A 16,106-nucleotide genomic window follows, 5' to 3' on the forward strand; every position below is an offset into this window, starting at 1 on the left:
AAAAACTTTGAGCACCCCTGGTTTATGTAAATAAAAATGTTGATTTAATAGCGGAAAACTGCAAAAGTGATGAGAATGGGTCGAAATGCTTAGAGTGATTAGAATGGGTATATTTCCCCTATGTCAAGCTGCTATTTTTAAAGAGCATTTTATGATTTAATTTTTTAAATTATTTTAATTTACTTTATCAATAAAGCTCAGATTTTTGTTTGAATTTTTATTTATTTTTAATTTTTTTTTCTGTAAAAAAATCAATTTGAATTGTGTTTTAATTTTTAATTTTTTTATTTGTATTTTTTTTTATTTATTAATTTTTTTTCGTGGGGAAATCCCGAAGAACCGAGAGCAAATTTGCTACCGACAGGTATCGCGGTGGGGTTTGACATCGGGTGCAAATTTGAATTGCTTCGATGTTTGCCACCAGCGCTGGAGATGCACTTAGCCAAAAATAAATCAAAATCTTTCGGGTAAAAATGTTGTGATTCGTTTATCCGAAGATTCGATTATCGTAAGCAAAATTTTGATGAGGTTTTAATCCTTAGTTCTTTGTTTATATTTTTATTTTACTTTTTTTATCCTAATTTCTATATACCTAATTCTAAAAAAAAAATTAAATGTGGAATTTTGTATTTTGCAATTTAAGGTTTTTTTTTTTGGATTCATTAAATTATTTGCGTATCTAAAATTTGATATTTTGCAGTTTTTAATTCTGGAATTTTCAATTTTGAAGTTTTCGAAATAGTTTCCGATTTCTTTATTCTTAGATTTGGAATTTCTGAATGGAGCACTGATTCGAATGGTAGAAATTTACTTTTTCTGTTTTTTTATATTTTTTTTTAATAAATGAAGATTTAATTTGTTCCATTACAGATTTTTTGAATATTTTTTTTTATTTTGGATTTTTTTTTTGGAAGTTTAGAATTTTTACATTTTTGAGTTTTAGGATTTTTAAAACTTTAATTTTTTTTGAACTTTTGGAATTAAATCTTTTGTATATCTGTTATTTTTTTTAATTCCTGCATTTTTTATTAGGAATTTCAAAAAATTTCGAATTTTAGAGGTTTTCAATAGTAATTTTATTTTTTTAACTCCATTCTGAGGAAAATCCGATTTCTATATCCTTAGAATTTGAGTTTCTGAACTGTTTTTTTTTTGTTTTGAAATATTGGATTTTTTTTTTATTAAAATAGTTGAATAATTTATAACTTTTAAATCTTTTAATAACATAATTTTTAACTTTTTTGATTTTTAAATTTCTAAATTCTGTGAAATTTCTGACACTTTTGAATTTTTAAATTTTTTGGTATTTTAAAAGTTTTATAATATAAATACTTTTGAGGTTTTAAATTTAGAAACCTTTCAAAACTTCCTCAAAAAATCAGAGAGCAAGAAAAATTGTTATTGACTGAAATTTAAATTTTCGCAGAAAAAAAACTCGTAAAATCGATTGTATAACGCTTATTTAAACAAATTTTGAATTCTGGGACCACAGGTCAGTAAAAAGACGTAACAGTTTTGTAAAACTATATTTTCATAAATTCATTGATATTTTGCATATAACTGTAATGATGTATAAAGAATTTTGCGATAGTTTTTCCCTCGAAATTTTGAAAATTAGGCTTAAAATTTTGAATTTTGAGTTTTTTAATTAACTCTTTAGATTTGAAATTTCTGATTATTATTGGTTTGAATTTAGGATTTTCATAATTTAAATTTTTCTGAAATTATTATTTCTGGACTTTTAAATTTTTAAACAAATGAAGATTTTCTTTATTGTTGACCGGCCCGTGGCTTAATGGCTACGGCTCCCGCCTCATAAGCGGAAGGTCGATTCCCGACCGGTCTCCTTGAAATTATTCGACTATAATTGATCTTTGAATATGGACAAAAAAAACCCATGGAATCAGGTGGGATTCGAACTCACACCTTTGGATTGGTAGTCAGATGCTCTAGCCACTCGGCCACCGAGGGGTTGACACCCCTTGAGAGAATTAATCTGTAGTGCTGAAATAATGTCACAAGGACATTTACTATTTAACACAACAATCCCTTCCCTAACGATTCCCCTACACACACCACACACCATATTCTATAAATAACTCAAAGTGGTTGGTACGGTATGTCCCCACTTCTTCTTCTTCCCCTGATGATTCTATGAAATGTGGGTTCCGTTCATAGAATCTGTCTCTTGCGGTTAAGGCAACGCATTAGGCCGGGCCGCTTTAGTGAGTGTAATACATTTCGGGGGTTCTCGAAAGTACTCTGCCCACCATTGAAAAAACGGCTAATATCCACTTTTGGCAAAAATGAGATATTAGCACCAGGTGGTAGAAGATGTTCCAACGCATCTTCTGAAACTTGAATTTCACTGAAATAATGTTTAGACTTGGCTGCCGATGCGAAAAACCAAACGGCTAATATGCCACTTTAATGGGAAATTGCCTTGATGGAGATTTTGTGACAAACACTAAAACGCGTTTTTCTCGAATTACTTGATTTGGCATAATAGCCGAATTTTCAATTATGGGCAGTACTGCAATCATTAATAATGACAAGAAAGAACTTAAGGCGTAATCTAACCATAAGTTCTTTCCGGATGATTTCTTCGGACTGGCTGCGCTTGTGTTTGATTAGATTAGATTAGATTAGAAATGAAGATTTTCTTTATTGCACAATTTTTAAATGTTTCAATTTATTTAATTTTAATTTGTAAATTTATTGACAGTTGTAAATTTTTAAACTTTCATATTTTGGAATTACATTTTTTGTATTTCTGTATTTTTTTTTCTGCAATTTTTTTAACATTCTGAACAAAATAATTTTCTATACCCTAAGATTTTGAGTTTCTGAATTGGTTTTTTGGTTTTAATTTTGATTTTCAAATTTTTTTTTAATTTGGCACAGTTGACTGAATTTCCAGGTTCTTGAATTTGAATTTCCAAACTCTAAAATTTCAGACAATTTTTTTTGTTTAATAAAGTTTGTTCGAAAATAGACTTTTTAATATTTTAACAAATTTTGAATGGAATTAAAATTTAGTTTAGCTAATCCGCCAAACAACAATCCGAGTTAAAGGAACGGCTTGTATTTAAATCGCGCATCTAATGTTGGCATAGCAGTACTTTGGCGTTCGATTACAGCTTCTAAATGGCGTGTTCAACCCATGTCAAGCAATAAATATGTAGTTCATTGGGAAGTGAACAAGCAAGTTTCAATGGAAACATTTGCAAAATAAAAATTAAATAGTGAGAATTTTCAAATTAGGACTGAATCCTTAACCTGCAAACCTTACGAAAAATACCCCCACTCACTCACCTCGGAATGTTTCTTCTTCATGTGCACCCGGAACTTGCGCCGATTTTCGAAGCCCACGTTACAATCGTCGCAGTAGTGCTGCTTACTGGCGCCATGGTCCTTGTCGCCACCGTCACCTCGCAGCTGCTGTGGCTCATCGTTGATCAGACTGTCCAGGTTGGCCTGCTCCAAGCGTTCCTGGGCGGGGTTTTCCGACCGCGGAGGGGCCGACGGGGCCAGCTGCTGTTCCATCGACTGAATGTACTCGTCGGTGAGGGCATCTTTGAGGTAATCGTAAGGTAATTCGTCGTCGTCGTTTTCGTCCAGGTCTTCTTGATCTTTCGGGATCTCCGCGCTCGTTCCACCGATGAATTCGGACAGTTCTTGGCGCAGGTTTTCCAGAACCGTCGATTCATGCTGCTGCTGCTCCTGCTCTGAAGGCGTTTCTTCGACAATCAGTTCACCGATCGGAGCCTCCTCCTCCGGTTGCGATTGGACAATGATCTCCTCCGTTACAAGTATGTCCGAAGGAGCCACGAAGCTCAGCTCGACGTTTTCGCTGGTCGTCGATTCCGTCTCTACAATCTCCTCGGAACACCTTCCTCCCCCTCCGCCATTCATCAGCTGAAAACGCAGCTCCTCAATCGGAACGACAACGGCCGACGTTTCCGTGTTCCCGTTGGCATCGGTCAGCACCACGTTCAGCACTTCGTACTTGGTCTCGCTGTCTTGGTTGATCACGACGGATTTCTCGATCAAGTTCCGGATCGTGCCGTCCGATCGCTCGCACTGCTGTCGGAAGCTGATGATCCGTTCCACCTCCTGCAGACACTCCATACATATGTGACCCGGCAACCCGTCCGATTCCTCCACCGAAATGACCCGACCCACACAGGACATGACCGTTTCCGCCAGCCCAAACTCAAACAGATCCTTCAGGTCATCCCTCTCCTTCTCGACCAAACACGTCCGACAAACCCGGTCCAGATAAACGATTTTCGGTGGACCACCAGCCGTCGCCGCGACTTGCGGCTCGCCAGAATCGTCCTCTTCCGTGACGACCACGACGGAGGAGGATTCCGGAATTGCTTCACTGGTGGGGTGCGCCTGCTCCGCGCAGAATGTCACGAAAGGGCCGTCCATCGTGCGCGGGATTAAAACACAACGAATCGAATCATTTTGAGAAAGTGAAACGCGACCGCGGAGAAAAAATCCTGTTTGGGCGGAAGATTCCCCTCGCAGATGCGATTACAAGAAAAGTGGAACAAGCAAAATTGCAAAAATAGCTTTGTTGACAAAATGCAGTTGTCAAACTTTTTTTCTTTTCGACAAACTTGACGAACACGCAAAGCCGACATTAGTCTTTTAAGACTTAAAATTAGGCTTTATCGAACCTAACCGTGTTAAGTCTTTTTAAGCCTAATGATGGGTTAGTCTTAAAAAGACTAGTTTCGTTTTAGTACGAAAAAGGCTAAATTTTAGGCTTAATGTTATCGTCAAAAAGCCTAAATTTTAGGCTTTTTCGAGAATGCGAGGGGATCAGAGCGGACATAATCCAAGATGGCGGAACTTGATTAAGACTTATTTTTAGGCCTAAAAAGACTTATTTATAGGTTTAAAAGACTAATTTTTAGGCTTTTGCAAGAAATGGGAGGGGATCAAAGCGGACATAATCCAAGATGGCGGAACTTGATTAAGACTTATTTTTAGGCCTAAAAAGACTTATTTATAGGTTTAAAAGACTTATTTCTAGGCTTTTGCAGGAAATGGGAGGGGTCAAAGCGGACATAATCCAAGATGGCGGAACTTGATTAAGACTTATTTTTAGGCCTAAAAAGACTTATTTATAGGTTTAAAAGACTTATTTCTAGGCTTTTGCAGGAAATGGGAGGGGATCAAAGCGGACATAATCCAAGATGGCGGAACTTGATAAAGACTTATTTTTAGGCCTAAAAAGACTTATTTATAGGTTTAAAAGACTAATTTTTAGGCTTTTGCAAGAAATGGGAGGGGATCAAAGCGGACATAATCCAAGATGGCGGAACTTGATTAAGACTTATTTTTAGGCCTAAAAAGACTTATTTATAGGTTTAAAAGACTAATTTTTAGGCTTTTGCAAGAAATGGGAGGGGATCAAAGCGGACATAATCCAAGATGGCGGAACTTGATTAAGACTTATTTTTAGGCCTAAAAAGACTTATTTATAGGTTTAAAAGACTAATTTTTAGGCTTTTGCAAGAAATGGGAGGGGATCAAAGCGGACATAATCCAAGATGGCGGAACTTGATTAAGACTTATTTTTAGGCCTAAAAAGACTTATTTATAGGTTTAAAAGACTAATTTTTAGGCTTTTGCAGGAAATGGGAGGGGATCAAAGCGGACATAATCCAAGATGGCGGAACTTGATTAAGACTTATTTTATGCCTGAAATGCCTAGGGGATCAAAATGGCGGGAATAAACGGTAGAAAATAAAATATTGTTATATATTATCTAATTTTTAATAAAAAATGTGTTTATTCGGTGATTCGGTAATTTCGGAATACGACAGATTCACGGATGAGTACAGCTTTTACCTGAAAATAAAAAATCAATATTTTGAAGATGAGTTGTGAGAGTTTGATAGTTATTTAAAAATTGGGTTATTTCATTTAGGAGTTTAGCTCAGCACTGGATTGGCGTAGTTTGACAAGTTCAATTTTTCGAAGATCTGACTTTAAGAATTTAAGAATTTAAGAATTTAAGAATTTAAGAATTTAAGAATTTAAGAATTTAAGAATTTAAGAATTTAAGAATTTAAGAATTTAAGAATTTAAGAATTTAAGAATTTAAGAATTTAAGAATTTAAGAATTTAAGAATTTAAGAATTTAAGAATTTAAGAATTTAAGAATTTAAGAAATTAAGAAATTAAGAATTTAAGAATTTAAGAATTTAAGAATTTAAGAATTTTAGAATTTAAGAATTTTAGAATTTAAGAATTTAAGAATTTAAGAATTTAAGAATTTAAGAATTTAAGAATTTAAGAATTTAAGAATTTAAGAATTTAAGAATTTAAGAATTTAAGAATTTAAGAATTTAAGAATTTAAGAATTTAAGAATTTAAGAATTTAAGAATTTAAGAATTTAAGAATTTAAGAATTTAAGAATTTAAGAATTTAAGAATTTAAGAATTTAAGAATTTAAGAATTTAAGAATTTAAGAATTTAAGAATTTAAGAATTTATGAATTTAAGAATTTATGAATTTATGAATTTAAGAATTTAAGAAATTAAGAAATTAAGAATTTAAGAATTTAAGAATTTAAGAATTTAAGAATTTAAGAATTTAAGAATTTTAGAATTTTAGAATTTTAGAATTTTAGAATTTTAGAATTTTAGAATTTTAGAATTTTAGAATTTTAGAATTTTAGAATTTTAGAATTTTAGAATTTTAGAATTTTAGAATTTTAGAATTTTAGAATTTTAGAATTTTAGAATTTTAGAATTTTAGAATTTTAGAATTTTAGAATTTTAGAATTTTAGAATTTTAGAATTTTAGAATTTTAGAATTTTAGAATTTTAGAATTTTAGAATTTTAGAATTTTAGAATTTTAGAATTTTAGAATTTTAGAATTTTAGAATTTTAGAATTTTAGAATTTTAGAATTTTAGAATTTTAGAATTTTAGGATTTTGGAATTTTAGAATTTTAGAATTTTAGAATATTAGAATTGAAGAATTTAAGAATATAGAATTTTTGAATTTTTGAATTTTAAAATATTAGAATTTTAGAATTTTAGAATTTTAAAATTTTAGAATTTTAGAATTTTAAATTTTTGAATTTCTGAATTTTTGAATTTTTGAATTTCTAAATTTTTTAATTTTTGAATTTTTGAATTCTTGAATTTTAGAATTTTAGAATTTTAGAATTTTCGAATTTTAGAATTTTAGAATTTTAGAATTTTAGAATTTTAGAATTTTAGAATTTTAGAATTTTAGAATTTTAGAATTTTAGAATTTTAAAATATTAGAATTTTAGAATTTTAGAATTTTAGAATTTTAGAATTTTAGAATTTTAGAATTTTAGAATTTTAGAATTTTAGAATTTTAGAATTTAAGAATTTTAGAATTTTAGAATTTTAGAATTTTAGAATTTTAGAATTTTAGAATTTTAGAATTTTAGAATTTTAGAATTTTAGAATTTTAGAATTTTAGAATTTTAGAATTTTAGAATTTTAGAATTTTAGAATTTAAGAATTTTAGAATTTTAGAATTTTAGAATTTTAGAGTTTTAGAATTTTAGAATTTTAGAATTTTAGAATTTTAGAATTTTAGAATTTTAGAATTTTAGAATTTTAGAATTTTAGAATTTTAGAATTTTAGAATTTTAGAATTTTAGAATTTTAGAATTTTAGAATTTTAGAATTTTAGAATTTTAGAATTTTAGAATTTTAGAATTTTAGAATTTTAGAATTTTAGAATTTTAGAATTTTAGAATTTTAGAATATTAGAATTGAAGAATTTAAGAATATAGAATTTTTGAATTTTTGAAATTTTAAAATATTAGAATTTTAGAATTTTAGAATTTTAAAATTTTAGAATTTTAGAATTTTAAATTTTTGAATTTCTGAATTTTTGAATTTTTGAATTTCTAAATTTTTTAATTTTTGAATTTTTGAATTCTTGAATTTTAGAATTTTAGAATTTTCGAATTTTCGAATTTTCGAATTTTCGAATTTTCGAATTTTCGAATTTTCGAATTTTCGAATTTTCGAATTTTAGAATTTTAGAATTTTAGAATTTTCGAATTTTCGAATTTTAGAATTTTAGAATTTTAGAATTTTAGAATTTTAGAATTTTAGAATTTTAGAATTTTAGAATTTTAGAATTTTAGAATTTTAGAATTTTAGAATTTTAGAATTTTAGAATTTTAGAATTTTAGAATTTTAGAATTTTAGAATTTTAGAATTTTAGAATTTTAGAATTTTAGAATTTTAGAATTTTAGAATTTTAGAATTTTAGAATTTTAGAATTTTAGAATTTTAGAATTTTAGAATTTTAGAATTTTAGAATTTTAGAATTTTAGAATTTTAGAATTTTAGAATTTTAGAATTTTAGAATTTCAGAATTTTAGAATTTTAGAATTTTAGAATTTTAGAATTTTAGAATTTTAGAATTTTAGAATTTTAGAATTTTAGAATTTTAGAATTTTAGAATTTTAGAATTTTAGAATTTTAGAATTTTAGAATTTTAGAATTTTAGAATTTTAGAATTTTAGAATTTTAGAATTTTAGAATTTTAGAATTTTAGAATTTTAGAATTTTAGAATTTTAGAATTTTAGAATTTTAGAATTTTAGAATTTTAGAATTTTTAAATTTTTGAATTTTTGAATTTTTAAATTTTTGAATTTTTGAATTTTTAAATTTTTGAATTTTTGAACGCACACACACACACACACACACACACACACACACACACACACACACACACACACACACACACACACACGGAGTAGCACACGCGCAAATTTTCAAAATTTCGCTCATAAACACACACACACACACACAGCACTTATTCACAAACACAACCACCACCACCATAATTTTCACCGTCGGTTGTCCACTCCCGCTTCGTTGCCCTTTTTCGCTTCCACTTTGGATTTCAATCCCCGGCGGATTCATTCCGAGATTTTCTGTCCACACGTCCATATTCTGTCCACACGTCCACGCCGTCCACAAAAAAAAAGTTGCTTCCCTCCTGCATCCGCAAAAAAAAACACGCCTTCCCGTCTTCCTCCACCGTACCGAGAACCAGAATTTGGGAACCCGGTAAACAGCAGACATTTCGTTCGGCCGCCGTCTCACTCCGGCCGAACCTTCCGGCAGGAAAAACACAAAAACTTACCTGCAAACTGGCCAAAATCCTGCCCCTGTCCGACGAACAGCAACCACCACCGGCAACATCAACTTTTTCTGATTTGACATGTCAAATCGTGAACCAAAGTTTATAGTACAGAAAAGCCTTAAATTTAGTCTTTTTCTAAGTTTTGCACTAAGTTCTAAAAAAAGCCTAAAATTTAGGCCCAAAAAAAGACTAATTTTTAGGCCTTTTTCTGACAATACTGACCGAACTTCAAAAAAGGCTAAAAATAAGTCTTTAAAGACTAATGCCGGTTTTCCGTGAACACGGAAAACCGGCATTAGTCTTTAAAGACTTATTTTTAGTCTTTTTTGAAGTTTGGTCAGTATTGTCAGAAAAAGGCCTAAAAATTAGTCTTTTTTTGGGCCTAAATTTTAGGCTTTTTTTAGAACAAGGTAGGGAACTAAGAAAAAGACTAAAATAAAGGCTTTTTGTTAGAACTTGAAATTTTGTTCGAAACTTGACTTGTCAGATTGGTCAGAGTTTGTTTGGTTGTTGCGCGGTGTGGACCAAGGAGTTGTCAGGTAAGTTGGACAATCGTTGTGGCCGGAATTTGTGGGTTCAAAGGTTGAACCGGTGTCGTAGTGGTCAGACCACACGTGATGGAGCTGGAGGAGGAGACTGGGTATGTAATTTTCGGCGCACGGTAACAATAAGAGAAGACGGAGCAATCGACTCCCGGCAAGTCGTTGAATGTTCTGTCTGAGGGAAGAGGTGAAAGAGGACAATTACCCAACTCCCGGCGGCTGTGTCATTCAAGGGAAAGGCAAAGGGAAGGTTCCTTTTTGGTGGTGCGTCGTATTTTAGGTACGATGGAGGAGGTAAATGTGCAGCGCCGGGAGTTGTGGATAGTTGTTTCCGCGGGAGATTGCGGTCCAAGCGGCGGAAGAGGAGGCAGACGAAGCACCGGGTGTTAAATGTTCCGCTCAAGGGAACAGGACGATTCAACGACGATTCAAGTGAAATTGAGACGACGTAAAATCACGGAATCAATCCGCCGGGGATTGATATTGAAAGTGGAAGTGGAAAGTGGAATACAACGGAGAACGGAATTGGGTGAGGACAACGAACGGTTGTGGTGTTGGTGTGTGTGTGTGTGTGTGTGTGTGTGTGTGTGTGTGTGTGTGTGTGTGTGTGTGTGTGTGTGTGTGTGTGTGTGTGTGTGGGTGTGTGTGTGTGTGTAAAAAATTCTACAATTCTAAAATTCTAAAATTCTCAAATTCTCAAATTCTCAAATTCTCAAATTCCACAATTCTAAAATTCTAAAATTCTAAAGTTCTAAAATTCTAAAATTCTAAAATTCTAAAATTCTAAAACTCTAAAATTCTAAAATTCTAAAATTCTAAAATTCTAAAATTCTAAAATTCTAAAATTCTAAAATTCTAAAATTCTAAAATTCTAAAATTCTAAAATTCTAAAATTCTAAAATTCTAAAATTCTAAAATTCTAAAATTCTAAAATTCTAAAATTCTAAAATTCTAAAATTCTAACATTCTAAAATTCTAAAATTCTAAAATTCTAAAATTCTAAAATTCTAAAATTCTAAAATTCTAAAATTCTAAAATTCTAAAATTCTAAAATTCTAAGATTCTAAAATTCTAAAATTCTAAAATTCTAAAATTCTAAAATTCTAAAATTCTAAAATTCTAAAATTCAAAAATTCGAAAATTCTCAAATTCTACAATTCTAAAATTTTAAAGTTCTAAAATTCTAAAATTCTAAAATTCTAAAATTCTAAAATTCTAAAATTCTAAAATTCTAAAATTCTAAAATTCTAAAATTCTAAAATTCTAAAATTCTAAAATTCTAAAATTCTAAAATTCTAAAATTCTAAAATTCTAAAATTCTAAAATTCTAAAATTCTAAAATTCTCAAATTCTCAAATTCTAAAATTCTAAAATTTTACAATTCTAAAATTCTAAAATTCTAAAATTCTAAAATTCTAAAATTCTAAAATTCTAAAATTCTAAAATTCTAAAATTCTAAAATTCTAAAATTCTAAAATTCTAAAATTCTAAAATTCTAAAATTCTAAAATTCTAAAATTCTAAAATTCTAAAATTCTAAAATTCTAAAATTCTAAAATTCTAAAATTCTAAAATTCTAAAATTCTAAAATTCTAAAATTCTAAAATTCTAAAATTCTAACATTCTAAAATTCTAAAATTCTTAAATTCTAAAATTCTAAAATTCTAAAATTCTAAAATTCTAAAATTCTAAAATTCTAAAATTCTAAAATTCTAAAATTCTAAAATTCTAAAATTCTAAAATTCTAAAATTCTAAAATTCTAAAATTCTAAAATTCTAAAATTCTAAAATTCTAAAATTCTAAAATTCTAAAATTCTAAAATTCTAAAATTCTAAAATTCTAAAATTCTAAAATTCTTAAATTCTAAAATTCTAAAATTCTGAAATTCTAAAATTCTAAAATTCTAATATTCTAAAATTCTAAAATTCTAAAATTCTAAAATTCTAAAATTCTAAAATTCTAAAATTCTAAAATTCTAAAATTCTAAAATTCTAAAATTCTAAAATTCTAAAATTCTAAAATTCTAAAATTCTAAAATTCTAAAATTCTAAAATTCTAAAATTCTAAAATTCTAAAATTCTAAAATTCTAAAATTCTAAAATTCTAAAATTCTAAAATTCTAAAATTCTAAAATTCTAAAATTCTAAAATTCTAAAATTCTAAAATTCTAAAATTCTAAAATTCTAAAATTCTAAAATTCTAAAATTCTAAAATTCTAAAATTCTAAAATTCTAAAATTCTAAAATTCTAAAATTCTTAAATTCTTAAATTCTTAAATTCTTAAATTCTTAAATTCTTAAATTCTTAAATTCTTAAATTCTTAAATTCTTAAATTCTTAAATTCTTAAATTCTTAAATTCTTAAATTCTTAAATTCTTAAATTCTTAAATTCTTAAATTCTTAAATTCTTAAATTCTTAAATTCTTAAATTCTTAAATTCTTAAATTCTTAAATTCTTAAATTCTTAAATTCTTAAATTCTTAAATTCTTAAATTCTTAAATTCTTAAATTCTTAAATTCTTAAATTCTTAAATTCTTAAATTCTTAAATTCTTAAATTCTTAAATTCTTAAATTCTTAAATTCTTAAATTCTTAAATTCTTAAATTCTTAAATTCTTAAATTCTTAAATTCTTAAATTCTTCAATTCTTCAATTCTTAAATTCTTAAATTCTTAAATTCTTAAATTCTTCAATTCTTAAATTCTTAAATTCTTAAATTCTTAAATTCTTAAATTCTTAAATTCTTAAATTCTTAAATTCTTAAATTCTTAAATTCTTAAATTCTTAAATTCTTAAATTCTTAAATTCTTAAATTCTTAAATTCTTAAATTCTTAAATTCTTAAATTCTTAAATTCTTAAATTCTTAAATTCTTAAATTCTTAAATTCTTAAATTCTTAAATTCTTAAATTCTTAAATTCTTAAATTCTTAAATTCTTAAATTCTTAAATTCTTAAATTCTTAAATTCTTAAATTCTTAAATTCTTAAATTCTTAAATTCCTTAATTCCTAAATTTATAAATTTATAAATTCTTAAATTCTTAAAGTCAGATTTTCAAAAATTCGAACTTGCCAAACTACGCCAATCCTGGTCTACTGATAAACTCTTAAATGAAATCACTCAATTTTTAAATAACTATCAAACTCTCACAACTCATCTTCAAATAATTGTTTTTTTTTCAGGTTAAAGCTGAACGCATCCGTGAATCTGTCGTATTCCGAAATTGCCGAATTACCGAATAAAAACATTTTTTAAAATATTTAAATAATATATAACAATATTTTATTTTCTACCCTTTATTCCCGCCATTTTGATCCCCTAGGGTTTTCAGCCATAAAATAAGTCTTAATCAAGTTCCGCCATCTTGGATTATGTTCGCTTTGACCCCTCCCATTTCCTGCAAAAGCCTAAAAAATAGTCTTTTAAACCTTCAAATAAGTCTTTTTAGGCCTAAAAATAAGTCTTAATCAAGTTCCGCCATCTTGGATTAAGTCCGCTTTGACCCCTCCCATTTCCTGCAAAAGCCTAAAAATTAGTCTTTTAAACCTATAAATAAGTCTTTTTAGGCCTAAAAATAAGGCTTAATCAAGTTCCGCCATCTTGGATTATGTCCGCTTTGACCCCTCCCATTTCCTGCAAAAGCCTGAAAAAAAGTCTTTTAAACCTTCAAATAAGTCTTTTTAGGCCTAAAAATAAGGCTTAATCAAGTTCCGCCATCTTGGATTAAGTCCGCCTTGACCCCTCCCATTTCCTGCAAAAGCCTAAAAATTAGTCTTTTAAACCTATAAATAAGTCTTTTTAGGCCTAAAAATAAGGCTTAATCAAGTTCCGCCATCTTGGATTATGTCCGCTTTGACCCCTCCCATTCCCTGCAAAAGCCTAGAAATTAGTCTTTTAAACCTATAAATAAGTCTTTTTAGGCCTAAAAATAAGTCTTAATCAAGTTCCGCCATCTTGGATTAAGTCCGCTTTGACCCCTCCCATTTCCTGCAAAAGCCTAAAAATTAGTCTTTTAAACCTATAAATAAGTCTTTTTAGGCCTAAAAATAAGGCTTAATCAAGTTCCGCCATCTTGGATTATGTCCGCTTTGACCCCTCCCATTTCCTGCATAAGCCTGAAAAATAGTCTTTTAAACCTTCAAATAAGTCTTTTTAGGCCTAAAAATAAGGCTTAATCAAGTTCCGCCATCTTGGATTAAGTCCGCTTTGACCCCTCCCATTTCCTGCAAAAGCCTAAAAATTAGTCTTTTAAACCTATAAATAAGTCTTTTTAGGCCTAAAAATAAGGCTTAATCAAGTTCCGCCATCTTGGATTATGTCCGCTCTGATCCCCTCGCATTCTCGAAAAAGACTAAAATTTAGGCTTTTTGACGATAACATTAAGCCTAAAATTTAGCCTTTTTCGTACTAAAACGAAACTAGTCTTTTTAAGACTAACCCATCATTAGGCTTAAAAAGACTTAACACGGTTAGGTTCGAAAAAGCCTAATTTTAAGTCTTAAAAGACTAATGTCGGCTTTGCGTGAAAGGAGGAAAGCGGGCTAACGTGGCGCACTGGGCCTGCAGGAAAAGAAAACGTCAAGGTTTCTCAACAGGGGTGGGATAAGAGAGAATTTTTTTTTATTTTTTTTATTTTTTTTAATTTTATAAAGAATTGGGTACTAAAGCCCTATGTCAATTTTTATGTACAACGGTAAAAAACACGATTAAAAACCATTTCTGATAACTTTTTTTCATTTTAATGCAATTTTTTTTTTTGGCAAGACAACATTTTTTCGATGGATCAACTATGGTCCCCTTGGAACGAGCTGTCAAGTAGGAGCTTTTCTGTCAAGAAGGATCGCGAGGTTAATTTTTCAAAATTGATTTAAAAATCCATTTTAAACTCTTTGTGGTCGTACAAAGGGTCATTGTACTCAGAAAAATAAGCTTTATCGCTGTAAACAATAATATCAGCAATCTAAGCTTCATTTTAGGACCCAATTGGTTCCTCAAATTGGGTACTAAAGCTTAGACTAAAGCCCTATGTCAATTTTTATGCACAACGGTAAAAAACACGATCAAAAACCATTTCTGATCACATTTTTTCATTTTTCGATGGATTAACTATGGTCCCCTTGGAACGAGCTGTCAAGTAGGAACTTTTCTGTCAAGAAGGACCGCGAGGTTAATTTTTCAAAATTGATTTAAAAATCCATTTTTAACTCTTTGTGGTCGTACAAAGGGTCATTGTACTCAGAAAAATAAGTTTTATCGCTGTAAAAAATAATATCAACAATCTAAGCTTCATTTTAGGACCCAATTATGCTTAATTCGCTGATGTTATTAATATACCAAATTAGACTGGTTGCAACGCGGCTCTACTTTGTTCTAGCTGTTTCATTTTTCAAATAGAACTGAAACAGACCACCCGCAACGCGGAGTTGCAGTTTTATTTTTCGAGCAGTATTTTGAAACCGGAATAAAACTGCTCGACGAGTTTGTTTCAAACGTGAGACGATTTGGAACTGGAATAGAACTCAGTTTCAAAAAAAATCAGATATATAGAGATATCCACGTATTCTTACACACACACTATGATGCTGTGTTGATAATCATACGCACACAATTAAAAGCATTTTTTTGAAACAACATTTAGATCAGCGCGTTGCGAGCACCGTGTTCTAGTTTCATTTCCGCCAGTTCTAAAAATTTAAAACTGCTTGCAATTTGAAACAATTATAAAACTTCGCGTTGCAACCAGTCTTAGGGTGTAATACGGTGTAATATCAAAATCGATTTTCCAGCACAGCAATTTTTCAGTTCCTTTTGGGGTCCTAAACAACTCCCCAAAGTTTGGGAACGATTGGTTTAGTCCTCACTTTGCGCAAAGCAATTCAATTTTCCATATAAATTTGTATGGGAAAAACCAAACTCGTCTAAAACGTGATTTTCGAGCAAAAAACACGTTTTAGACGAGCTTTGAACACGCTGTATCTTTTTTTAGGAGCAAGTTAGCACCATACTCTCTTCGGGAAAGTTGTAGAGCACCTTCCAGAGCATTCGAATATGAATCCGGTTTTAGTACAGCGTGAAACGTAGATTTTATAAATATCAAAATCCAAAAAAATGGTTTTTCCCATACAAATTTATATGGAAAATTTAATCGCTTTGCGCAATGTGAGGACTAAACCAATCGTTCCGAAACTTTGGGGAGTTGTTTAGGACCCCAAAAGGAACTGAAAAATTGCTGTGCTCGCTAAATTTGGACAACTTTATTTTTTTCCCTACAACCATATTACACCCTAATACCACATACCACATGCATTCTTTTTGATTTATTTTAGAGCCATCAGTAAATTCACATTGTTGATTTTGGAAATGTGAAAAAAATGACAGCTTATAGAAATGT

At 29.6% G+C, this 16,106-nt stretch overlaps 1 protein-coding gene across 1 annotated transcript in view; it reads right to left on the reverse strand.

Moving 5' to 3' along the window:
• The window catches only part of LOC120425859 (uncharacterized), a 32,257-nt gene that overhangs the window by 4,074 nt on the left and 12,077 nt on the right, over positions 1–16,106 (reverse strand). The window contains exon 5 of the mRNA XM_039590482.2: positions 3,316–4,529. Coding sequence (XP_039446416.1) covers positions 3,316–4,529 — 1,214 coding nt within the window. The remainder of the gene's footprint in view (positions 1–3,315; positions 4,530–16,106) is intronic.

The sequence above is a fragment of the Culex pipiens genome, chromosome 3, assembly GCF_016801865.2.
Source record: "Culex pipiens pallens isolate TS chromosome 3, TS_CPP_V2, whole genome shotgun sequence".
In the NCBI taxonomy this organism is placed as follows: domain Eukaryota; kingdom Metazoa; phylum Arthropoda; class Insecta; order Diptera; family Culicidae; genus Culex; species Culex pipiens.